The 27,909-nt window shown below is 40.6% G+C and overlaps 1 protein-coding gene across 2 annotated transcripts in view; it reads left to right on the plus strand.

Moving 5' to 3' along the window:
- The window catches only part of LOC122796635, a 563,252-nt gene that overhangs the window by 168,042 nt on the left and 367,301 nt on the right, over nucleotides 1-27,909 (plus strand). For both annotated transcript variants that reach the window (XM_044065262.1, XM_044065263.1), the window contains exon 2: nucleotides 27,485-27,844. In XM_044065262.1, coding sequence (XP_043921197.1) covers nucleotides 27,638-27,844 — 207 coding nt within the window. In that variant the 5' untranslated portion in view covers nucleotides 27,485-27,637. The remainder of the gene's footprint in view (nucleotides 1-27,484; nucleotides 27,845-27,909) is intronic.

A 27,909-nucleotide genomic window follows, 5' to 3' on the forward strand; every position in this document is an offset into this window, starting at 1 on the left:
TGACTATCACTCAGCAGACAATTACAAGTCTAGCCATTGACCAGAGGTCAGAATCAAATTCTGTACCTTGCATTTGTGAGGTAAAAACATTTTACCCATTATGCCAACCCCACCTCTAGCAACCCCTGTCAGTATCTGCTCTCTCAAGGGGTAATAGAAATGGTCATTTTTTCTTAGAAGAAGGGTTCTGTTCAAGAATGTTTCTGTTGCCAAAGAAAGAAGGTTCTTATAGACCAGTAAGGCTCTTTCCTTTCTATAAAAGTTTGTAATAGTGCCCAGGTTGAAAATGTTTTCACTTTACAACCTGTTACCTCTCATTTCCTGGAGACCTTAGATTTAAAAGGTGCATAGAATCATATTTCCATAGATCCAGATTCCAGATGTTTCTTAAGATTTTTTGTGACTGGATCACATTATCAGTCCCCTGCATTACCCTTTGATCTAGTAGAGTGTTTAGCTGTCACGATCGCCTACTGCAGACTAGAAAGAATTTACATTTTTCCTTGTTTAGATTACAGGCATATCTTTGCAGAGTCTTTTTCAAAGTGTCAAGAATCTTGCTCCCTTGAATGAGGTATCTCCTAAATAGACTGAGGTTCCAGAAAAAGATATAAAAACCTTTGATGTATTGTTGTCCTATCTTGCCTTCATTCTTACCAGGATGGGTTCGGATCCGATCCTTGTATCTGACTCAGCCTTTATACACAAGCTCGAGGTCTTCCACTAGCTCGTGGCTAAACCCTATCCCGACATGCACTAGGAAAGCTCCCCAGATCTCGTTTGACGCTAAACAAGATCAGGTGCTCATTCTACTGGCTTTGGCTGAGTATACTGTTTCTTATAATCACTATTGTTGGAAATTGCCTATTCTTACTATATTATTGATCTACATAGCTGGTTATTGTGCTACTTAGTTATTTCTGGTTTGTTCTGTTGTTTTTCTGCTGTTGGCCGCCGTCTTCCGGCTAGGCCTTATTGTCCCTATCCTAGCCTCCTCCTTAAGACTCTCTATAGCATGTTTAAGTTAGAGGGCTATTCTTTCTCTTGTTTTCTCTTTTAGGAATTGTTAAGGTCAGTTCATTTAAATTGGAGAACTGCCTTACCCTTAGCCTGTTTAAGTTAGAGGGCTACCCCTTTTTCTTTCAGTCTCTCCAATTAAGTTTCATTCTGTATATCTCCTTTTTATAGTTAAGTGTTACTGTTAGCTTGTTGCTGTTGTTGTTAAAAAAAACAAACAAAAAAAAAAAACAACTTCCCTAGCTTCCCTTGTTACTATCCTGTTTTTTTCAGGATGTCTTCTAAAGATTCAAAACCTTCTGGTTTAAAAAATGTGGACAGAAAATTTCCCTTAGTAATAGACACACAATTTGTGTCTGTTGCCAAGGAGCTGTCCATCTCCAGGAGTCTTGTTCCATTTGTCATTCCTTTAATTATAGGGCTCTCCTGGAGAGGAAAAACAAATTGATACTGAGAGGTCTCTTAAACCCCCCCTTCTCAGAAGCAATACAAGAAGGCCCAGGTTTATCAAATCTGACCAGTCTCCATCTTCAAAATCTGACAAGTCTAAGAAGAGATCTTCCTCTTCTAGTGCTCCATCAGAGCCTTCAAAAAAGGTTGCTAAAATTTTGACACCTTACCCTAAGTCTGTCATACAAGAAAAATCTACAGCTCCGGCACCATCAGTCTCAGTGCTGGTAGTGTTTGATTTGTGGAGCCAGTCCCCTGTCTTGGATCCATTCTCCCCTACTCTAAGATCACCTATACTTCAAACTTCCAAGTCTCCAGCCCCCTCCACTTGGGCTTCAGGAGCCTATCCGAAGATGACATGGATCGAGTGGTACAGAGGCTGTTAAGGACACCGGTGCTGGCCAAGCTCTTATCAGATCCAGTGCCGAAGGCTTTGGATCCGACTACATCCTCCCCTTCTGCTCCGATTCCTCCTCCAATCTGACCTCAGTCTTCGGAGTTGGAATGTCTTAAGCTGATAGTAATGGAACCATCAAACCAGAATCCTATTATGGGATCTTTGGATATGACCATTGCTCCGATGTCCTCAGCTCCATTGGAGCACGAGGAGTCTAGAAGCTGACACTGTCTGGTTGGGTTCAGGGAGGTGAGTCAGATCAGACACTTGTTGGATCCGACCTTGCCTCTTGGGGCATTGGCTCAGGTGAGTTAATTTCCTACCTCAGCCTTGGGGCTGTCATCCTTGATTCCGGGGGTTCTCTTGACTTCTTCAGATCCAGGGATTTCCTTGGATCAGGGGTGGGGGGCTTTTGAGGTGATGAGAATACTGTCATCACAGGCAGTTCCTCTGTCATCTTTGGACATTCTTCCCCCAAAAGCTCCAGTTTCTGCCTCTATACCCTTGCATCCACAAGGCCACAGGATGCCCCACAGGGTACCCCCCACTCTTCTGAAACGTCTCCAGATTACCCCTCTGAGGAGGTCCATTGGAATAGGTTATGTAAGATGAAGCATTTAGACTGCCCAGAGGAGTCCATCACTTCTGATATAGACCTCAGTGAAGCTGAGGGGTCCCTACGGTCGCCTCCTGATGATGTCTCCTTTGGAGACCTCTTAGAAATACTTAAGCAGAGAGGCAGCTGGAAGTCCACCAACCCTTCAGCAGAGGAGTCCATGTACCTGAAGGCCTTTGGATCTCACCCTTCTTCCACTTGGGTGTTTCCACCTTTCAACAAACTTCTGGATCTAGTTTCTTGGAAGGTCTGTGAGTCTCCAGATTCAGTGGAACCTGTTCCTTGGAGCCCAAATAAGTTCATCACGTCCCCCTCAGATTAAACCTTTTTAATTAAGAGAGTCCCAGTAGATGCTCTGGTGGTGGCGGCAGCCACCAAGAAGGAAGTCTCAGAGACATATTCTTCTGTTCATCCACCGAGCAAGGAGTCTCATACAATGGATAGGTATGGAAAATGCATTTTTTTCTTCAGCGACTTTTGCTCTCAGATTGCTGAATTACCTGACCCATTTTACTAGATTACTGAGAGATCTCTGGAGGAGTTGGGAGATACTCTCCAAGGTTCAGTAGCTGAAGAGGTTTCGCCGAAAGTTTCCTGTCAGCACTCTACCTTAAATTCAGTTATCAGCTCCTCCATGAGACTGATTTCTTATGCAGCGGATGGCGCAAGTAGAGCAGCTGGTTCAGGAATTTCCCTAAGGAGACATTCTTGGATGCAGTTGTGTGACTTTGCAGAGCCCTTTAAATCTTCCTTTGTGAACACCCCATTTGATGGCTCATTTCTGTTTGGGCCCAAAGTCAAGGACACACTAACCAGGTGTGAGCAAGAAGGAATGACTCTGTCTGCAGTAGGAGTCCATTTTCCCTGCTTACCAGACCATATCCTAAAGGTCAGAAAGGAAGTGGAAAAATGTGGTTTCGAAAATTCCAGAGAGCTTTGCAGGACACACGTGGTGAATCTTCCCCAGGGGGCAGAGGAGGAAGTAGTAATGGAAAATGCTTACCATGTGGCAGAGGGGGTCCGCAGAATCAGGATGACAGAGAATCTTTCTTTGATAAGTCGCCTTTCAGCGCTCCTGAAAGGAGGCCCGCCTGTCCATCTCTGGAGGCATTCTGGGGCTGCTTATCTTTGTACACAGAAACCTGGCTACAAACAAAAGACAAATGGATACAAAGAATCATATCCAGAGGTTACTGCATACCCTTTTCTTTCCCCGTCCCAAACATAAAAAAGATCCCAGGCATTCCACCTAGTCTAAGGGAACAGGCAATTTTAGAAATTCAAAAGTTGCTAGACCAAAGAGTCATCCAAACAGTCCCTGCAGACCAAATAGGATCAAGATTCTTTTTAATTCCAAAGAAAACAGGGGACTGGAGACCAGTTCTGGATCTCAGCAATCTAAACAAATCATTAAGAAAGTCCAAGTTCTGGATGGTAATACTGCAGTCAATACTCCTTTTTCTGGGACAAGACATTAGGTTGTGCTTGATAGACCCCCAGGATGCTTACTACCACATAAGAATGTACAGGCAATCCAGGAGACACCTGCACTTTCAGCTGGGAGCCAGTCACTACCAGTTTCGAGCTTTGCCCTTTGGCCTCACTACAGCCCTCAGAGTGTTCACCAAATGTATGGCAGTAGTCACTGCTCACTTGAGGCGCCTAGGATTCCAGGTGTTTCCATACTTAGACGACAGGCATTTAACCACCACCACTGAGCATCTACTAATAAAAACAAGAGACACCACCTTGCAGCTCTGCTGTCACCTAGGAATTACAATAAACTATGAGAAATCTGCCTTGCTGCCTTCTCAGCATGTCGTATTTATAGGAGCAGAATTGGATGCAACAAATATGATGGCCAAACTTCCTCCAGAAAGAGTTCAGGTTCTACAATGCCAAGTTCTAAATCTTCTCACAAAGAAAAAAGCACAAGCAAGGATAGTCCTAAAAGTTTTGGGGACCATGGCAGCAGCAATAACCTTGATCCCATTAGCACGTCTACACATGAGAATTCCCCAGTGGCTGCTATCCACTCAGTGGTCGATGCAGAAATTGCCAATGTCCCACAAAATAATGATAACAGAATCTTGCAAAAAAGACCTTCATTGGTGGCTTTACTCCACTCATGTGATGCTAGGTCAACCATTTGTACTTCCCCAACCATTGGCCACAGTGACCACGGACACCTCTCAGATAGGGTGGGGGGCATTATATGAGAAAGACGGTCTAAGGCATCTGACAGAATCACGAAGCCCATTTGCACATCAGTGTCCTAGAGATGAGGCGGTGCCTCTGGTCTTGCAAGCATTCCAGAACTCTCTTCCGCTGGGAACTATTGCAATACAGACAGACAACATGTCAGTTGTATGGCACATAAACAAACAAGGAGGAACCAGATCGTACCCCCTTTGTCGAGAGGCCCTGAGAGTAGCCATGGGTGACCTCCTCCCAATGCTTTCTGATAGCAATCCACATCCCAGGGAAATCCAATGTGATAGCAGACAGACTTAGCAGAGTGATTCTTATGCCTCATGAGTGGTCTCTAAAACAGGCAGTAGCGGAAAAGATTTTCCACAAATGGGACCAGCCTTGCTGTGACCTTTTTGCAACATCCATGAAAGCCAAATGTAGCAGCTACTTTGCCCTTATCCCCCCTCTAGGGGAGTCACCAAGGGATGCACTTGTACATGATTGGCCATCGGTTCTCCTCTATGCTTTTCCTTCCTTTCCCTTAATACACAAAGTTCTTCAGAAATCCAGTTACTTGGGGAGGGACTTGATACTCATTGTCACATACTGGCCTCGTCAAATCTGGTTCTCCTTCCTGTGGCCTCATCTTCGGGAAGAGCCTTGGATTCTGGACCCAGTTCCAGACCTTTTGACTCATGGGTCAGGAACGCTCCATCCTTCCCTTCAGACCCTCAATTTGACAGCTTGGCTGCTCCAATTCCGACCATAGCCAGGTTTCCTAACCTCTCCATCAGTTAAGCACATCCTAATTTCTTCTCATAAGGCTTCTACAAGAAGATATCTAGAGGCAAATGGAAAAGATTTTCATTATGGGCTTCTCATAACCACATTGATCCCTTTACTGCCCCGATCAATTCCATTCTAGAATTCCTAGCAAAATTATTCATTGAGGGTGCAGCTGCAGCTACAATTAGAGTTCAACTAGCAGCGACATCTAGTTTTCATATAGGTGAGTTGGGCCCCAACGTTATGTTTCATAGGCTATGCAAAGCATTTCTTAAAGATACTTTATTGCTATGACCACCTATCAGAGACCCCAAGCACCATGGGACATAAATTTCATCCCATCTCATTTAATTTTCCCCCCTTTTGAGCCAGCATCCAGAATCCATCTTGCAAACTCAAGTTTTTGATGTGGAAAACTATTCTCTTGATAGCAATTACCTCTGCTAGGAGAGTGTCAGAGCTGCAAGCCTTGTCAATAAAGCCCCCCTACTTGCTTTTCCACAAAGATAGGGTATCCTTATGAACAAACACTTTTGGCAAGAAGGAAGGATGTTCAGAGTAAAATTTGAGACAATCTATAGAGCTACCGGTCTTTTATCCGAATTACGGGAATAAGGCAGAATACATGTTACATCAGCTGGATGTCCATAGACAGTTCCATTTCTATTTGCACAGGACTAAGAACTTCAGAAAATCTGAGTAGCTATTTATATCCTTTTCAGATTCAAAGAAAGGTACTTCACTCTCTAAAGTGACACTATCAAAATGCTTTCAGATTGTATAACCTTCATCTATAAATCTCAAAACAGAGATCTTCCCCGTAGAGTTAAAGCTCTAGCAACCTCTTCCACCTTTCTGGCTAGACTACCAATTGATACGATTTGTGCTGCAGCAACATGGGCAAGTCCACATACCTTTATCACTCATTACAAAGTCAATTTGGCCTCCAGGAACAGAGCCTCTTTTGGTTCCACGATTCTGAAGAATATTCTCCATTGAGCTACCCAAGAAAGATGGTGCTAGGGATGCTGTCCCATCCTGGTAAGAATGAAGGCAACATAGGACAACAACATATAAAGAAGTTATGTACTCTCAATAATGTTCCATGTATGTTGTCCATCTTTGCCTTCATTTTTACATCCCACCCTCCTTCTCCCTGACATTTTTACTCCTGGAAGACCGAGTTGGTACAATTAGATGATATTATTCTCTGGCCTTCTTTATTGCACTCTGAATTATTAAACTGCCTTTATCTTTATTACTCTTATTATAACTGCAAACAAGATCTGGGGAGCTTTCCTAGTGCATGCTGGGATAGGGTTTAGCCACGAGCTAGTGGAAGACCTTGAGCTTGTGTATAAAGGCTGAGTCGGATCCGAGGTTCGGATCTGAATCCATCCTGATAAGAATAAAGGTGAAGATGGAGAACACCAATGGAACATTATGGTGAGTACATAACTTATTTTTTGACTTCTTCTCATGGGATCGTTTTCCTGGGGAGTCTCCTATGTACCTCAGTTCAAAGTGATTTTCTTCCACAGGAAAAAGTAGATCTGAATTTAGACCTATTCCTGAGTTTTTCATCTCAGACTACTGTCTCATCCAGGGTATTTCTGTGGGTTCTGAGTCTCATGGCTTTTGTGATTTCTCATGATTTGTCCAGTAAGACTCCATATGAGAAAAATTCAGTGGTACCCAAAATCTATGTGGTCCCAACATCAGTATCCTGATTTAAGTTTTGAGGTTTCTGAATAGAGAGATTTTTTGGTGAAGAGACCAAATTCATCAGAATTCAGGTTTCACATTTTCCCTTCCACCTCCAGTACAGTCTGCAACAACAGGCTCCTCAGACTTTGCTTGAGGAGCAGTGTCTATGGGGATAAAAGTGCAGGGTCTTTGAAAGAAAAGCACACAAATGTAAAAGAGATGTTGGCACTTAATAAATGCTGCCAATTCCCTCAATCACTTTTGGTTCCCAGGACCATTACAGTTGCTTTCAGACATCATCACAGTGATGTGGTACATAAACAAATGAGGTGAGATCTTACCCTTTGTACAACTAGCCATGGTTTTCTGGGATATTGCTTTTCTGCACTGTCACTCTACATGCATCTTGCATACTGTCAGAGCAAAGAGCAAAATTGTGTGGCAGATAAGCTGAGCAGGATCAGGACAAACCCTCATAAATGGATCACGGGGTCTTTCTGGAATTGATCCAGCCATGTGGAAAACCCCAAATAGATCTTTTTGCCTCCACTTACAACAATTAGCAAAATTCTGCTTCAGAATGCCATGCAAGAAGGCCTGGGAGACAGGTGCCTTTTCTTTTCCTTGGACTGGAATGTTCCTGTATACTTTTTCACCATTTCCACTAATATCTGGGGTAGTACTGAAGATTTAAAAGAACTCTCCAAAGATCATTGTGATAACTGCTTTCTGGACCAGGAAACAGTGGTTCTTCCTGTGACAATGTAAGATATTGCCAGCTATGCCAGGAGAAGTAGGGCAGTGAATATGTAACACATGCCAGCACTGCTAGCTGGAATTTTGTAAAGAATTATATGTCATTTGTATATCAAACTGATTTGTACAGATGATTGTGTTTGAAAATGTATTTGTAAAGCTGCTTGTTTTAAAAATATACCAACAGTATGCCCTGCTGGACAGAAAAATAAATATACATGCATTATTGTAACTGTTTAAATGTATATGTTTTAACAGTGAATACTGGAAGAGAATAGGTTAATCTTAATCCACCTAACTTTGAAAATAGTTTGAAATTAAATTACCTGGCTTAGGCCATAAAGATTGTATCATACAATTCTTAATGTAGCCAGAGACAAAAAGTCAGTACTAGTAAGCTTTCTGCATTGTCTTTGGGGTGAACTAATTGCTACTCTGGAAGGGTAGATATTTGGAATTGTTTCATGACTTCCAGGAGCTACAGCAGATCTTAGCATGGCTCTCTGCATGTGTATTATTGACACATATGTGCTAAATCTTGACAGCTTCTAGCCAAGGGGGATAGCATGGGAACCAGAAGTCAGATGGCCAGATGTATGTGATGCTCTTCTGTAATCCACCACTAAAAATGATATTTTTAATACTAGGTGAGACTGAAGTCTCATTGTACTCTCTTCTTGGAACCTAACAAAGAAGGACCCCTCACTTACTTCATATTGCTTTGCTGTAGTAAGTAATCATGAAATAATAATTCTTCAGATCAGTCAGGAAAATATATTGAGGTTAGTTAGGTATTGTTTTTCTGTAACTGCGTGAACATGTCCACCTGTGTTATTTTTTAATATTTCCTGTGATTAAAACTCTGGTGTTTACTGTAAATAGATATTTAGTGTTTTCGTGTTCTTTTGTTATTTATTATTAAATATATTTAAACTTTTCCTTCTGGCTGGTCTTTTAGAGAATATTTTAATCTTGGAGAGTACTTATATATATTTGGTGACAACTCTGGCCACTTCTGAAAGCCTTGTTGTTGGTCAAACTAAGATTTGTATTAATACTGATTTCACTCAGTATAACTGGGTACATTTGCAAGAGCCTTAAAGTAGTTGGCTTTAGAGTGTCTGGTGATGGTGTAACTACCTTATAGTTTGGGCAGAAGGGGGTATAGCTAGTAAGTCTGTGCTAGCCTTTCCTGTGTGCTTGTGTGTGTGTGTGTGTGTGTGTGTGTGTGTGTGTGTGTGTGTGTGTGTGTGTGTGTGTGTGTGTGAAAATCAAATCTGAAAGAGTGTGTGTGTCAGCTATTTGGAGCAGGGACACAAAGCACTGGTGCCACAGGGGGGTGCTGGAGAACTTAGCTTGGACACTCAGTGGAGGTCTCAGGTCTTATTGGGAACCTGGAGGGAGACAGATAAAGAAATCTAGACCCTAGACTGAGTGTGTTCCTCATGTGCTCTTAAGGGAAATTGTGCTTTCTGCAGAGAGCTGCATCTGAAAATGCCGGGTGTATCCAGTTTTGTTCCAAGTGAACGTCCCTTTCCAGTGCCAGTGGAAAGGATTTAGGCTCCTTGATTACTGGCCCAGAGTGGGAATGTCACACTCCCTTCTTTTGGAAATGACCAGGGACAGTTGCCACAAGCTTCCTCACAGACTGGACCTACTTACACAGGGGAAGGGGTGTCTGATACATCCTGATACCAAACGCTGCAACTAACTGCTTGGATACTTCATAACTGCATACCTTGACCTGGCCAAAGCTTTTGACACAGTTCCCCACTCAGGCATAGTAGAAAACTTAAACTGGGAATAAACCCCCGTGTCACTCACTGAATTGCCAACTGGCTCACAGATAAGATAGAGGGGATGTTACCTCCAGTCTTGAATCCTCCAGTGTTTTGTGCTGAGAGCTCTCCTGTTTGGCATCTACTTTTCTGAAGTAAAAGCCAATACCAAAGGGCTCTAGCTGATTAAGTTTGCAAGCTAGGAGCAGTCACTGAATACCCAAATGACTTAGACATCCTGGAGGAGGGTTTGTCCCAAATAGATAACTGGTGCCAAAATCATGGCCTAAAACTAAATGCCAAAAATGCATTATTATATTCTTTGAGAAGTCACATTGGAAATATCACATTGACAATACACCCCACAGAGTTGACCCAGTTGTTTGGGATTTGGGAACTTATGGGAATAGTGACCTAACTTTGGATCAACATGTGTCCATTGTAAGAAAGTTCTTCCACATTGCACAGCTTATAAACAAGGGAATTGTGTCTAGATCTAGGAATATCATAGTCCTCCTTTACTCAGCCCTGATTAGGCCAGTCATTGAATATAATGTCCCTTTGGCATGTATCTATTCAGATGCATGCAAGAACTAGAATGCCCACAGAGATATTTTAATAAAAGGATACAAGATATAAATATCATGTCTACCTGGACCAACTTGCAACTCTGTCATTATATCCAGTATCCTAAAGACTGCTTAGAGGTGAACTATGTCCGGCATGCAAGGCATCCTCCAACCCAATACTGATAGATTTACTGCACATTAGCAAGTCAAATGACATCAGAAATACTCAGGCTAGGGATCTAAACCTCTTTTGCAACATCAACAGAACAGTTTGACGGAACAGGTGTACCTTACAGAGGATTCTGCTGCTTTTGAACACACTCTACGTCCACATAAAACAAAGCTCATCCCTGTCCATATTCTAGTGCAACTTGTATCTATTGAGGAGAAATAGAACATTTACTCCTACTGCCTCCTGTGCTACTAATGAACTGAGGCATCTGCTAAATTTTGTTATCCCCTGCATGCGTCCCCACAAATTATCTATGATATGATCCTAGTTATTCCCATAACAGGTAATATATAATTATCAACCATTGGATGGGTAAGGCCAATCTCTAACCAAATAGGATAGGTTAATTCAAGCAGAAAAGGGGAAACTGTCGAGGCTTAAAATGGATGGTAAGGGCAGCTAACCTAGTACTTACATATGAACCTATGGATGACAGAATCTTAAAGGTTCATAGGTGTGTTCTAGGCTAATGACCACAAAGGCCTTTTTAAGCCTAACCATGCATCTCAAATTTCTGACAAGTTTTGGTACCCTTGAATAATGTAAGCAGTGGCTTGGGTGGTGAAACATTTACAAACAGGGGCCTTTGAGATGAACCATTTATGGCCTGCCTGTGTTCATTAGAGACAAAGGTGCCAAACCTAGGATGGATTTCCTGTTCTCCATCCAATTTTCCAAGTTACACTTGAATTGGGTTAGGGAGAAACTCTGCTTCACATGAATGGGGAACCTATTCCAGGGAAGGGGTAATCTCTGGGATACAAACCTGTCTCTTCAGCAGGTCCTATTTATATCACAGGCAAGGTTTAAGACTTTAGAATGGATAATTCTGGTGATGCCTGTTTTGTGGATATGCAGGAGTTCCATCAGAGTGGGGTCTGACAATGCCTTGTATGCCAGGCATAGATCTCCCCTCAAAGAGTCTGTAGGAGACAGAATACAGGGATAGAGCCTTGAGGCGGACTGCATAGGACATGTTACTTACACCATGTATTCTTTTAGTGAGGAACCTCTGTGGATGTTCCAGTTGTTGGATATGACTGGTTAGGTACATACCAAATGGGGCATTGTACTCAATGATAGGTCTGATGAATGCTGACTACAGTGGAACAATGACTTCTTTGGACCTAGATGCCATACCTTTGTTTATAAGTTGCATGACATAGAATGACTTCCTCACTATGGCAGACACGTGATGCTCAAAGGCTAGACTACTGTCTATGTGTGTCCCCAAGTCTGTGACTACTGGGTCAACTTTTAGGCCTGTGTTATCAATCTGATAGTTTCCAGGGGAGGATAACTTCCTGAAGGATACTATTATGCATTTCTTGGCATTTAGTTTTAGTCTATGGCGCTAACACCAGTTTGTCTGTGTCAGCCCTTCCTGGAAAACATTTGTGTAAGGGGGCGATTCAATGACAGCTCCTAATTTGCAATAATCTGCACATTTAGTCAGCCAGAGGCCACTGATGTTGGCCTTGACTTCAGGGAAGTAAATGCCAAAAAGGAGTGGTTCCAAGATAGATCCCTGAGGGACTCTGTGACTGGTCTCTTTGTAGAAGTGGATTACCCAATTCTAACTTCCTGGGTCCTGTCTGTGAGGCAGCTGGCTATCGACCAGGTGACATAAGGGTTTGTACCTAATCTTTTAAGTTTGTCAACAATGCCTGAGTGGGGGGAATGCTCTATTTGTATCAAGAATATTGCACCCCAGATGAGACTTGAACCTACAAGCCCTGGCTTTGGAGGCCATTGCATTATCCATTAGGTCACTGGGGCATGACAAAAAAAAATGTTATTTTATGCAAGGATTACTGATATATTGCTTGAAAAAAAATGTTTAACATTGTCACTTTTCTTTAGTGTTACAGTCCTAATCAAAATGTAAGAAATTGGCTTCTTACTCACTTTGTAAAAAATATGTTTTAGCTGGATTCAAACCCCTAATCGGCTGTATTCTTTAGTTAAAGTCACTGACCTTACACATTGTACCTTTTAGGCACCTGTTTTCTGAGGATATGCAACAGGTATTAAAGGAGGTAAAACACCCGGCTGCTGTGAAATAATATATTCATAAATTAAATGGTTTCCTAATTGGTGCCAAGACCGGAACCTCCACCCTTTCAGGGCTAGTTTTTCTATGATTCTACATTACTTGTGTCAGTTATTATCATCTGGCATGTCTTACATGCCCATCAAGGTTCATTTGGTGGCCATTTCAGCATGTCTGCCCATGGATCCCCTCTTTCAATGCATGCTCCTGTGAAATTATGTTTAAAAGGGCTGCTGCATACCAAGCCTCGTACAAAGCAAGAGGCTTCTTTTTGGGATCTTAATTTTGTATTGAAAAAACTAATCGTTTTTCCATTTGAACCAGCTCATCAAGCTAACTTGAGGATCTTAACATGGAAACCAGTATTACTGATTGCTGTGAACTCTGGAAAAAACGTTTCTGAGTCACAAGCCCTTATGGTGGAGTAGTCTTATCTAATTTTCCACAAAGATGGGTTTTCCTTGAGAACTAATCCTTAATTTTTCCCTAAAGTGGTATCTGAGTTTACTTTGAGCCAAGTTATCCATCTTCGTGTTTTCTTTCCAGAATCTAAAACTGAGAGGGAAAATGATACTCCTTATCCTAGATGTCCATAGAAACTCTGATACTTTCATGACAAAACAAAACCTTTTAGAAACTCAGATCTGTTATTCATTTGTTGTACAGGAAAGAAGAAAGGACAACCTGTGTCAAAGCAGACTATTTCTAAGTGGTTTTGTTATACCCGCCACAAGGCAGTTCCAGTCAGGGTCAAGGCTCATCCTGCCAAGGTATTGGCTATATTTGTCACCTTTTGGAAAGGGTTGGATTCTTGAAATATTCTAGTTGTAGCAGCTTGGGCCACTTTGCATACTTTTACAAAGCACTATAAACTAGATTAGTTCTCCAGGTCTAGGACAGTCTTTGCAAGGGCCATTCCCCAAGGGCTAATGGACTTTTATCCTTCTTCGTCCCAGTCAGTGTAAGCTATGGTAATCTATCCATGTAGCTAAGGCTACTATAGCAGTGATCATAATGATGAACATAGTACAGTTGTATAAGTAAAACTACCATAACAGTAGTTCGAATGATCACTGATACAGTAGCCACTCTCTCCCTACGTCACCCTTATTTTTGTATGGTTATTATTGCCATGATGAGGACCTTTGTGTTTATTTTCCTAGCATTTTCATGGTTTTAACCTGTCTCACGCTGTTAGCATAAAAGATTGAAGTACTTGGCACCCAAACCACTCTTTTTCTTCAGCTCAGCTTGAGCTGCATAATGGTTTGAGCATATAGACTGTGCCTTTGAAGTTTTGGAAGCTGGCCGGCTGTTATGTCCTGTGCAGTATACACCCTGCATAGCTAAGTCTACTGCAGCAGTGATCATTTAAACATCTACTGTTATGGTAAGTTTACTCGCACCATATTTTTCTCTTCTCATTGCCCCAAACTTAGAGCAAACCATACCTCCATCAATAAGAGATTAAATGAGTCTTTGGTTCAGGAAAAAAATCAAGCATCACTTCTTAAATGAAGAAGATCACTGCTTTACCAAGAATACCATAATTTAAGTTCCTCTAAATACCAACCAGCTTCACTCACTGTTTTATGTTTCACTATAACAGCTGTACTTATTTCGTCTTCGAACACTTACTCCCTTCTCTACCTGCCACCTTCCCATGGTGCTCATTTCCCTTTTCTCATACTCAACGTCCAACTCTCAACCTATCTCCAACCAATGAAACTGCTCAGAGGAACCTATCCACATATTATTTAGGGCATTTACTATTTTTCTTTTCTAATATACTTTTTATACTATATTTATTTTCTAGCGTTGCCGTTCGGTTGTTTATTTTTTTTATTTTGTTTATTTACCAGTCTCTTTTCAACGTAGCCCTTGGAGAGAAAAACACAATTCAGTACAGTAATAGTGTGATACAGAAATTATGCATGTATGTAGTGTGTTAATGTACAGATATACGGTTGTTTAGAATATGTGTTGAATATAGAGCAGACATTTAGGAATATAAAGGTATTTGTAATACTAACAGAAAACAAATACTTAGATTTACAAAACAACTTTCCGCAGACAACAAGAATGAATATACAGATTAACAAGGAGAATGTCTTTTTTGGGTACTTACGTATTATCACAACCAGATTTTTGTGATAATACCACTTGCTTCCTGGTGTGTGAATGTAACCAGAAATGTATGCAGAATTACAGTGGCAATGTTAACTTTATGAAAATACATTGTTTAGGCAGGAAGAACAGTGTACAGTTTAAAAAAATGACTGTTTGAAGTTATGCCATTTCTCGACATCATGTCACTCATGATACACCCGCGACTGAACAATCCACAAGTATGCGGCCCTAAAACATCCAGAAAACATCCACAAGTATGCTGTCCAAAATATCCAGAAAACATCCACAAATATGCTGTCCAAAACATCCAGAAAACATTCCAACAGTAACTACTATCCATCTGAAAACAAAAAAAGTCATCCGGTACTGTCAGATACTCCATACATGTTTATCTTACACCTAACAGCACATGTAATATTACGTTTAGCCTCTGTTGTACACTGTTGTACAAGTACTTTATCTATTTGTTCTTCTCTTTAACTTAAATTCTTTTCAAATGTTTGTAAAATAAAGCCAACAATTTACTCCCAAAGTTTGCTGCTCTTGATATCTTATTCTCTGAAAAAAATGTATTGTCAGCTTTGGAATAATCCTTCTTGCAGTACGGCAGCAGTTCAACCAAACATTTCCCAGGTGTTCTCGTTTCATTTCCAGCACTATGACAGCAGTGTAACCAATTTTGAAGTACGCAAACAAGATTCACATTTCCGCATTAATTTTGATTATGAATTTGTGAAAAGAATAGGTTGTATCCATAGAAAACATCAAATTCAACCTTAACTTTACTCCCACAATCCGTTTTTGGGCCAACAAGCATATTACCGCAACCGCGAAAATCTGGTTGCGATAATACGTAAGTACCCTTTTTTGTACACTCTTCATTCATCACTTTTACTGCAAATGAATTACACCATTTTCTTTAAGCATACCCTCTTTATAACAATCTATGTCCTTCTAATGCATTTAAGACATCTCATTATTTGTAATCATGTGTGTTTGTGTGTCTTTCGGCTTTTCCCGGTTAGGGGTCGCCACAACTGAACTCCGGTCCGCTAATGATTGGCAGTAGATTTTTACGTGCCGAGTTGCTGGCCCTGACGCACAACCTTCAACGAAGGTACGCCCTTTCACGCATGTCTCCACACAGAAGATGCTCTAGCTGAGAATCGAACAGGACAACATCTTACTGTGAGGTGACAACGCTACCGCAGCTCCACCACCGCATTATTTGTAATCATGTGCTCTCTAAATTACTTCTTTTTCATATATACATATTTATTCTTATTTTATTGGTCCTGTGTATTGTAAATATTACTTTGCCATTGTGTTGTTTGCAAATCTATATTTCATCTAATGCTGCTGCAAATATGCATTGTAAAATGTGCTCTTTCATTGTTCTATGTTTTTGCAGCTGGGATGATTCTGAAATAGGTCCCTTGGGTCACTGTTGCACCCCTGTTAACAAATCTATATAAATAAATGGCAATACGAGTGATCTTTTTTTATTTTGAATGATAAGGTTCCGATGGTTGTGGATTTACAGTTGTTGAGGGATGGATAATGTAAAGTGATTAGCTTTACATTTGTAATTGCATGCATTTCACTGTATTACTTTTTCAGTTACCAGTGTTGTTGATAGCTTATGCGTGATTCTTTGAGCATTGAATAGTGTAGTTGTTGACAGTTAAGAATATACTCTATAGAAAACAATAATAATGGAAATCAAACTAAAACCACTCCTCTGAACATGTTATAAACATTGACCAATCTGGTTATTCAGCAAGAGACTTTGGTAAAAAAATAATTACTTGTGGAATAAAGGGACTGTGCTCTGCTTCTTTCAAGTTTGGACTTGTTGACTGACAGTGTATGAATTAGAGAAAAAAATAACCTTCTGCCATTGGAGTCATAGGCTGGCTGATGTGGATCTGGTTGATCAGTATTGCTCATCCCCACAGGTCTGAGTTGTGGGTTCATCTGTTATAGTGCCTTCTAGCAACCACTGTGAAGTTACTCAAAGCTGCAGTCTAGGGTGATTTTCCTACCTCAGAACCACCATTTTGTAGTGCCGTGGAAATTATAATATTAAGAAATAACACTTTGACATTATAAGGAAAAACAGATGACATTTTATTTCTCTAATAACCAAAAACAATTGTATTTTCCTATTTGCAAACAGGGAAACATCATTTCAGAACTGTCATTCTGTCAGTTTTAAACAACACTTAACTATCAGTCTGAATCTTTCACCTTTTATGGTCAATTGTAACATGAAGTTGGGCTAATTATTATAAAGATGTCACTTAATTTTAATTGGATATTCATAATTTTTCTAAGAAATGACAAACTTTTTTTATTTTTTTGCATCAAATGTTATTATGTTCTTAAAGTCTTGATAAGCTTTATCTAAAATAACAAATGTGTGAAGCAGTCTAGAAATGCATGTTTAGTAAAACAACATATGATAACACATTTGTCCTTGCAGAAACACTGAATTTGTGTGTAATACAAGATACAGAGTAGCTATGTAATCTACAGTTATTAAAGAAATCAGCAAACTAACATTTCAGCTGTACTGTGCGGATCACAAAAAATATTACTTTATAGATGATCTTAAATAACCTTGTATAAAAGATGTATTCGGTGATGCTAGTATAGCTGCATTAAAACATCGGGGGGTCACTGTACATTTTTTCCCTAGATGTAATAGTCCTTGGTCCTGGAAGTTGTACTTTCCAAACAGAAGCCTTTTGGCCTTTCTGCTGTCTGGAGGAGAGACAAACACACAAATAATATGACTATAATTGCTATAAAGAATTCACTCTGAGGTTGAAAACTGTAAGCAATAATGAGCACACAATACAATTTTTGATAAACTAGCTGTTACAACTTATCCTGTGTCATGAGACATGCAACTTGAATGTATTATAAAATTACTTTTTAAGTAATTATAGGATTTAAAAACACATTTCCACTACAGTAGTTATAAGGTTTACAGACTCGTGTTCCACTACTTCCCTCCAGTCCTTCCTTCTTGGCTGAACCCATGGAGCAGTTGTGAATCTCCTTAGCTGTTCCTTCCCTATCTACAAAAAGAAGAAAGTTGTCAGGGAGTCTTTGGGTACCGCACTGGCACCTGATTTGCCCCAGCTGTTGATGGGTGACTGCTGAGGTTGGAATTGGTTCCTCGTATGGTCATTATTTTCCCCAGTACCTCTTGTGTAGCACCTACTGCCACCAAGGACCAAGGGATAGACACTTCCTGTGTTTACAGAGTTGCCCACCATGGACAAGGGAGAACCATTCATGTCATTCTTGGGGGAAGGGGTATTTAGATGTCAACCACAATTAGAAAATGGATTTGATTGGTTTGTTAATTAACTTATTTTGTATATAAGTGAAGGATTCATTGTAGAGTTGTTATTTTCTGAAGAAGTCTGCTGTGGTGGACGAAAACATATTATATTTGATTAGCATTAAATAAAAGTATTCCGAGCTGCTGGAGTCTCCGTTTCACCTTTGTGGGCTTTACTACGTCACCAACATAGTAGCCACAGGAGAGAATGGCTGCTCTGGACTGGTCTTCTTCCAGGGAGTTTCCCCAGCAAAAGAAAACAAAAAAGAAAAAACTTTGCTCCTCCTATCTCTATTTCAATGGATAGGGAAGATTTGCTAGGCAGTTCATTTCTGCATTTACTTTTCATACTACCTCTTCAGGAAAGAAAAATAGTTCCCTCACTTTCTGATTATGATTAAGAACAGAGATTGGAGGAAAAATGTCATGCTTCTGGATTTTCTTCTTGACGTGAAGATTATGGTTCTGAGGAAAGTATTGTTTCAGATTTCCCTCCAGAAGGCCATGCTTTTCTGATGCTTTTATCTGAAATGAAAGAGGTTTTTTAGTGGGTTCAAAATGAAATTTCTATTTCCTAACAAATGTATTATGATTTTTTGTAGTTGGTTGTTTTTAAGTATGCAGCTGATCCTCCTGTTTTATCTACTTTAGAGAGTATTTTTCTTATAGCTTGTAGTTTACCTGACATTCTCATGCCCCAGAATGTCTGAGAGGTTCTACAGGGTATATCACACTCACAAACACTTGTTTTGTAACCCAAAAACAGACCCTGCAGTGATCTTTTACACCCTCCTATCTCCTCATTACTTCCTTTAACCTATCTTTGTCTCCTTCTACTAGCTTCATCCTCTCTATTTTTTTCTCTCTCTCTCTTCAGAGCACACTCAAGCAAATCTGCAGTCTGTGGCTACCGCTCCACCCTTACAGTATAAGAAGGAATCAGTACTGCAAACTAAACAAGGATATACATTTTGAGCCTCAAGAGCAGGGTCAGTCCACCCAGGCATTCTACTTGTATGTTTTATGAGAGTGAAGTTATTACATTAGCAGTATTTCTTAGTAGTTCTCAGCTTGCTAATAAAACTGACTGTTGTAGCCTTGTGTCCCTCCCCACCCGCTAGTAGAGTAATCCTAACTGTCCAATAGACAGTATACATTTAATTCACAGCCCTGTGACTAAATTAACCATCAAACAGCCTTCTCAGTGCTTTCTGCCTTAGTTTGTATCACTTGAAGGCCCACCTGTTTATTTGCATCTCTATACATTCCCCTTCATTGCTAATGTATCTCCCTACTCTAATCTGTGCACAAACTGGTTACTAATCAGCAAGTCAATGTGAAGACATACTCCCAACCTTAATAAACTTTGCTGTCTCTTCTCTCCTTCACTTTACAGGTAGTTTGAATTATCACTTGCCCCCTCTGAGGCCTTCACTGATTTCCACTGATTGCCTCTCTGGTTTCTTTGCATTCCACCTGGTTTACACCCCTTGTGCTAGCTCCCTCCCCCAATACAAAGTATATATTAGAATCCTGCTGAGCATGGAGCCATCTTTAAATTTCTAGTCTCCCACCAGGATACAAGTGCTCTTCAGCAATTACATTCTGCTTGCCGGTAAGCCATTAGACCTCAGGAATTTGTTTAAAGTGTTCAGATTTGTAAAGTAATACCTACTTTTTTCTCTTGTCTTGGTTTGCTCTGTCCCACTCCGTTCACCCTCACTAACGCTCTGGCTCTCTCCGCTCCCCTGCCCCCTATTTCCTCCCGCCCCCACTACCGCTACATTTATAGTAATCACAGCCACACCCACAGCTCACCCTCACATCACCTCCATCAATCACAGCTCAAGTCATATCACATTATACCACACCAACTTGCTCCACACAAAATACTTCCAATCACTCTCATTCCCACTAGGCATTTTTTGTATCACCCACACTACTTCCCCATCCACATATAGTGCAACCCTATAATTCCTTTTCAGACCCCCCACCTAGAAACAACTTAAACTTTACAACCATGACTATCGCACAACTAAGTCTAGTCTGTCTTCTCATATTTCTTTACAACACTACAAGTTATCACTCTAGCAATATCCCTAAACATAGTAGCACAACAGTACATTATGCACTTTCATATACAGACACCACACATTATAATAATATCTGCCCACAGTTATTCAAGAACTACATAACGGACCAATTCAGAACTAAACACATATGCTCTCATTCCTACTCCAAAAAAACACAATACTTTCTCACACTCCTCACCAAACTCCAACATCTGTACAACCATTTTAACTCCAGGCTCACCATAAGTGGGGATATCCACCCCAACCCAGGCCCAAATCCATCCTGTCCAATACAAACTGCTCCAACACAAATGTCAGAGCATAACATCCCCACTTTCTTCATCCCTGGGCAAATCAAAAACAGCAGCAAAACCAACCATCTTTTAATGCTAAATATTAATATTAGAAGTATCAAAAACAAAATACCTAAACTCCAGGCCATAATAGCACACTACTCCCCAGCCATAGTTGCTTTAAAAGAAACCTGGCTAAATAAAAACATAGCCAACTCAGAAGTTCTCCCTACTGGCGGCTACAATATCATTAGACAAGACAGACCACTTTGTAAAGGGGGTGGAACTGCCTTACTGTGCAAGCCCAACTTAACTGTCCGTCAATTACCAAACTCCTACCCCTCCCCCAATAATTGGGGCATACTTATCTCACAACTTCAACTTCACCCTAAAATGGTCATCACCACAATTGTGATCTCTATTCCACCTGGTAATATACCTGCTAGTCTTGAAGACTTCTTATCCTGGTGTTCTTCCACGTACTCACAAGAAACCCTTATTCTGGGGGACTTCAACCTAGATTGGTTCACCTTTATATCAGAACCACCAAGTGATTTAATAAATCTCCATGGCTACCAGCAGCTAGTCCAAATTCCAACTAGATGTGATAAAAAATCTAAAAGGGAATCCATCCTTGACTGGGTCCTAACTAACAACCCCACATTGTACCCTCACACAGGCAATCTTCCAGACACCTTAAGTGACCACAACATAATATACTTTATACGTAGTAGAACAAACATATGCAAAACCACTAACTATATATCCACTAGAAACACAAAAATTCTCTCCTGAGCTCCTCAACACTTTACTCTGTAACTGTGAATGGACCCCTCTAAAAACCTTCCCACTTGACCAGGCTGTAGCATATTTCAACAAAATATTTCTGCAACACCTAGACACTGCTGCTCCATTGTGCAAATTCAAGGTTAGAACCTCTACAACCCCCTGGTTCAGTAAAGAAACCAAACAAAACCTCATGTCCAAAGACACTGCCTGACTTTACTATAAAAAAACCCAAAGAAACACAAAGCCTAACTAAGTACCAAGAACTGTGCAACCGTGCAAAAAAATGCATTAGGCTGGACAAAAAATCCTTCTACACAACATTACAAACTAAATACCAACACAACCTGCAAAAATTTTGGAAAATGTAAACCAGCTACTAAAATCCACCCAAAAGGCTACCCCCAAACCAACTGCCCCTGACACTAAAATTCCCATCGAAACACAATTCAACTCCCACTTTGTGAACTCAATTCTATCCTTAGTATCACAGGACAGTTCCTTCCTCACTATCCCCCCCCCAACACAAATAACACTAATACAAGCTTTACCCTCAAAACAGTTTCCACCACTTCAATCAAAAGCATGCTCTCCAAGCTAAAAACCTCATCAACAGCAGCCAACCTACTCCCCAGCTATTTCTTGAAACTCACAGCAGATGCTATTGCTATCCCAGCCTCCACTGAACTTAATAACTACAGACCCATTGCTTTACTCTCCCCCTGACCAAAATCCTAGAAAAATGCATCCATACCCAGATGCTAAACTATCTCCTAGACAGCAACATCATGTCACCTACTCAGCATGGTTTCAGACCTGCCCATAGTACCACTACAGCCCTCCTCTGCTTCACAGACACAGTAAACCATCTCAAAAATGAAGGCCTACAAGTGTCAACTCTTTTTTTGGATATGTCCAAAGCATTTACACAGTCTTACACCAAATCCTGCTAAACAAACTAAACCAATATCATCTATCAAATTCCACTCTTACCTGGTTCCAAAGCTACTTAACTGACAGGTACCAAGCCGTGAAATGGGAAAATTCTCTCTCTCCTGAGATGTCCATAACTATGGGAGTCCCACAGGGTTCTATCTTAGGACCACTACTATTCACAGTCTTCACAAATGACTTCCATACCTCCACACAGCATGCATCTGTAATTCAGTATGCAGATGACACTACCTTAATCTGTGCTGCACAAAACATTCCGACTCTCCTGCAAACAACTCAACTAGCATTCTCTGATGTTGAAAACTACCTTACCAAAGCCCAACTTATCCTCAATCCAAAGAAAACTCAGTTTATGATTATAATCAGTTCTAACAAAAACACTAACAGTCAATTCACTATCTACTCCACAAATGCTACTCCAATTGCTCCAGTGGCACAGGCTAAGCTGTTGGGAATAACCATATACTCCCACCTAAAATGTGATAGTCATCTCAACTTAACTATTAAAAAAGTACATGCCAAGCTAGGGTCACTCTACCGTATCAAACCATTTCTTACCAACGACACAAGATCAGCCATTGCTCGCTCCCAACTTCTATCCTCCCTACTCTATGCATCTCCCATTCTGACTAATCTCAACAAAACTCAACTAAGCAAAATGGAAGCCTGCTATAACAGAATTGCCCACTTTGCTGCAAATTGCTCATATAAAACTCATCACTTTACTGCTTTGAGACAGCTCCACTGGCTTGAACTGCCCAACCTCCAAACCTATAATCAGCTCTGCCTCTGTCAATCTATCTATTACCTCCCCAATAAGTGTCCTGCCCTCAAAAACCTAGTACAACATCACTCAGTCAAAAGGCCTCTTAGATCATCAAGCAAACTACTACTAGAAGTCACCAACAGCTACAATAGCTTTGGAGATGCACTATATAGTAGTTCAGTGGCTAAAAAATGGAACTCTGTCCCTACTAGCATTCAAAACACATCATCCAAAGCCTCCTTTAAAGACCTCATCAGGCAACATCTCAAGCAAAGCTGACAGTGCCATGATTGCTTCCCAGGCTAGTGAAAGCGGATAACATATACATACTAAATCTAAAGCACTTGATAATAGTTTTCAGTCTTACTTACAAACACTGGCTAATCTACAATGTATGTACTGTACCTGTGTACTATGTATGTATTCTACCTATGTTCCAAGTTTCAGCTGTACACCACAAATCTATTAATTACCTTTATTTTTAAAATTAATTTTTTTTGTTTGTTCTCTCCACTGTAACTGTTTATGTGCCGCATACCACTGTAAAAACATGTCTTTTGTCATTTGTGTGTATACTGATCATGTCTAAATAACTAAATGTGTCTGTAATTTTTCTTTGTGGAGCTTTTCTCCCCGGGCCTCTGCTGAAAAAGGTCCTTTTCGGCTCAGTCAGATACCCCCGGTTAACAAATGTAAAATAAAAAATAAAATTTCCTAGCTAAAACTGCTTCTGCTAAACAAATTGCTAATGCTAATCCCATTCCCTCTGACAAGGATGGGAATGCTTTTGACACATTTGGGAAGAAAGTTTATTCATCTTTCACTTTAACATTATGAATGTTTAATCTGTCTTTTGTGAAAATGAAAAAGTGGACTGTTAACCTAACTTTTTCTGAGATGAACGTTTATTTAAGTAGCTCTTTATTACCTACTTCTGATATAATTAAACACACTTTAAAATATTCTTATGATGCTGCTGATATTGCCTCCAGGGCTACTACTTCTGGGTCAGTGATGAGAAGATTTGCTATTATACATTTACAAAATCTTCCTAAAGATGTTAAAACTGAGATTTTAAATTCTTGTCTGGACAATGACGTTTTGTTTGTCCCTTCTGCAGCTGATGTGATTGAAAGGTTTTTAATGAGAGGGGAAAGTAGATTCAAAGGGTGACCCAAACCTTCCAACCTTCCTTTTTTTAAGGCAAGTAATTTTTTTCCTTCTACCACAGCTCTTTTTCTCAAAAAGAAATTTAAGCAGTGAGGTGCCCTCCCAACAGGATTTTTAATAAGCACTAGCAGAGAGGCTTCAAAAAGAATGGGAAAACCAATCACAATCATGGACAGTCCAAAAAGTCAGAGTGATTATTATAGTTTTGTCATATACCCCCACCCTCACTCTGACAATCTCTCCCTCTGTGTAAATCTAAATCTTCCTATGTGGCACCAGATTGTTTCAGATAATTGGGTTTTCAAAGTTATTCAGCAGGGGTACACTTGGCAAAGGGTGTCTTTTCTTTCCTCCCTTCCAGGGATTCTTCCATTCCTCAAACCATTTATCCCTGTTCAGTCCAGTTCTGGAAATGGAGGCATAGAATCAGTGCCTACTTGCCACATGGACAAAAGGTTTTATTCAAGGATTTTTCTGGTGCTAAAGAAAGAGGGGACTTGGAGGCCTGTGCAAGACCTTTCCTTACTCAATTTTTTTGACCAAGTCCCAATTTTCAGAATGCTATCCCTTCATACTCTATTACCTCTTGCTGTCTTATTAGCTTTCATGATAAAGCTAGACATAAAAGATAGGTACAATTGCATTCCTATTGGCAAGCATTTCAGATGTTTCTTAAGATTTTCTGTATCCGGTTCACATTATCAGTTTCCTGTCTTACCCTTTGGACTATCTACTGCTCCAGGGGAATTTGCAAAGTGGCTGGCTCTAGTAATTGCTTATTGCAGACTTTAAGGCAGTAATATTTTCCATACATGGATGAGTGCCTTATGTTTGCAGACACTTTTTTCATGAGGCCATACCAAGTGTTCAAAATTTCTACTCAGTCTCAGTTTGCAAGTGAACTTACAAAAAAGATTCCCCTACCCCTTTTTACAAAATTATTTTTCTGGGATGTCTGTAAGACTCAGACAAAGTAGAGGTGTTCCAAAAGTTCTTCCTGAGTTTTTCACATCAAAACCAGTTATCTACCTTGGGATTTCTCAGGATTCTGGGGTACACATCTTCTATGATTCTTATTATTCTCCTGGCCAGACTTTACATGACAAAAATCCAATGGTAACTCAGATCAGTTTGGACTCAGCATCTACACACTTTATCTTTTCAGATTCTTTTATTGAGGTTTGTATGGAAGGAGGTTCTATGCTGGGTAGGTCAGTTTTTGTTGTGTCCAGGTCTTCCATTCTCTCTCTTCTGTCTCCTCTTCAGTCGTCACAACAGATGCTTCAGAACTTGCATGGGGAGCTGTTTTCAAAGGTGTGAAAGTGCAAGCTCTAGTATACAAACTCAACAGATAAAAGCACATAAATGTCAAAGGGATGATGGCAGTAAAAAATGCTTTGAAAATCATAAATCATCTCTGGTTTCCAGGACCTTTACAAGTTTTCACAGACAATGCGGTAGTGATTCATAGGTTCATAGGTTCATACTAGGCTGTCTGCCTTAGGGCATTTATAAGCCTAACCAGAGTGTGTTTGGCTTTCGCCACCCATTTTAAATTAATTTTGCTATGTCCTTTTTCGAGGTTAGTATACTGTGCCTCTGTCTAACAGTGACACAGAAGTGATACCCGGGGTAAACCTACTATCTCCCATCCACTCATCAAGATTCCTCTTGAAGAGAGTCAATGAGAGACTGCCTAACCTGGACTGGGATTTTATTCCAGAGTGAAGGGAGCCTCTGGGTTATGAATCTGTCCCTCCAGCATGTCCTATTTATTTCAATGCTGAGGTTCAAGTCTCTCGAACACGTAGCTCGATGGGATTTGGATTTTCTGAGGTGCAGCATGTCCATTAATTCCGGGTTGGACATGGCTTTATACGTCAGGCACAGATCGCCTCTGAGCAGGCGGTATGCCACTGAGTAGAGCTGGAGTTTCTTTAACCGGGCAGCATATGGCATCTGTTTGAGCCCTTTGATCCTCTTGGTGAGGTACTTTTGGGGTCTTTCCAGTTGCTGCAGGTGTCTAGTAAGGTACATCCCAAAAGGGGCATTGTACTCAATTATGGGCCTGATGAGGGATGAGTAAAGAGGCACGATGACCTCCCCTGATCTAGATGTGAATAACTTCATGATTAGGTGGGCTATATAAAATGTTTTTCTAACCACTTTGGCCACGTGGTTGTCAAATGAGAGATTGCTATCAACTTGGGTCCCCAGGTTCCTAATTACTTCTTCCGTACTTAATGGATTACCACCTATGTGATGATTTGTGGGCACTTTGTTTTTGTCAAAGGGGATGACTATACACTTTTTGGCGTTTAACTTGAGGCCATGGCTCTGGCACCAGTTGTCTGTTTCTATGAGGCCCTTTTGTAGGATGCTTGTGTCGGCTGGAGAGTCGATTATGGCGCCCAGTTTGCAGTCATCTGCGAACTTAGTCAGCCACAGTCCTTCCGTGTTGGCCTGTACCTCCGAGAAATATATACCGAACAAGAGAGGTCCCAGGACTGAGCCTTGTGGGACGCCACTTGTAACTGGTTTGGAGTCTGATATGGTATATAAATCGGGGGTACCAGAACTTACACACTGCAAACTTGCTATGATAGCCTGGAAGGTAGCAACTCAGCTCAGTTTTTTTCTTCAAGTTGCATATATTCAGTCAGAGAAAACTGTGCTGCAGACAAGCTAAGCAGGACTGGGAGAGATCTTCATGAATGGAAACTCCAGCCTCTGGTCTTCCCAGAACTGATTCAACTGTGGGGAACACATCAAATAAATAAGTTTGCCTTCTCCTTGCAAACAGTCTAGGAAGACAGATTCCTTCTTATTTCCATGGACAGAAATATTCCTGTATACCTTCACACCTTTTCGACTGTTATCCATGGTTCTTCTAAAGATTCAGAAGGACTACCTAAAGATTCTGGGGATGACTCCCTTTTGACCCAGGCAACAGTCCTTCTCTCTTCTTTTAAAACTGGCCAAGGGCAATTACTACAGACTTCCCCACAGACTGGATTTACTCACACAAGTCTGGGGTTGTTTGATACACCCCTACCTGAAAACTGCCTGGATGGTAGAATTTCAATAATGTTTAGGTACCCTTTTTTTCTGAGGTTGTACAGTACGTACTGAAGGGGCTAAAAAAAACTCTTCCTAGGAAATCATATATGTGTAAGTGTAAATTCACTTCCCAGTTCAAAGTGAATTCACTGTAGTAGCTACTAGCAAAAAATACCTGGCAATAAGAACAATGTTCGGAAAAAGTTAAAAGAGTGATTAAAGCAGTGCAATATGATGCGTAAATCAGAAATAAATATAAATGATTTTAGTAGGATAATTTTGTAAAACGCTTTAAATGTAATACTTATAAAAATGTTTTGTTTGCATTTTCTCATTTTCCTCAGGTGAAAAAGCTGTTTGAGCATGTGGTACCTTGCACACCATCAGTTGTTGCTAGAGCTGTTGACTGGATTAGAACTCTGGAAATCAAGCCTGGCAAGAATACCCTGAAAGCCTTGACTGTAGCCCTTGAGGATCCCACCTGTGAAGCCCTGTGCATGGCAACTGATGGACTTCCAGTTATAGGTCAACAAGAAAGATACCATTTGCTAGCTCTAAAGACACAGAACCGTCCTGTACATGTTGTCTATTTCCCTGAGGACTCTGGTTTCACTGGTGCATGTGAGATTCTGCAAAGAATAGCCTACCAGTCAAGGGGATCATTTTATGTAGTGACATTTAGTCCACAGAGAGAGCTTGAGCAGGTAGGTGTAAGTGAAAGAGATTAACACAGTAGGCTACCATGTGTATAGAAAAAAAAACAAGCTAA

This window comes from Protopterus annectens, chromosome 3.part0 (genome assembly GCF_019279795.1).
Source record: "Protopterus annectens isolate FY-2018-M chromosome 3.part0, PAN1.0, whole genome shotgun sequence".
NCBI lineage: Eukaryota > Metazoa > Chordata > Ceratodontiformes > Protopteridae > Protopterus > Protopterus annectens.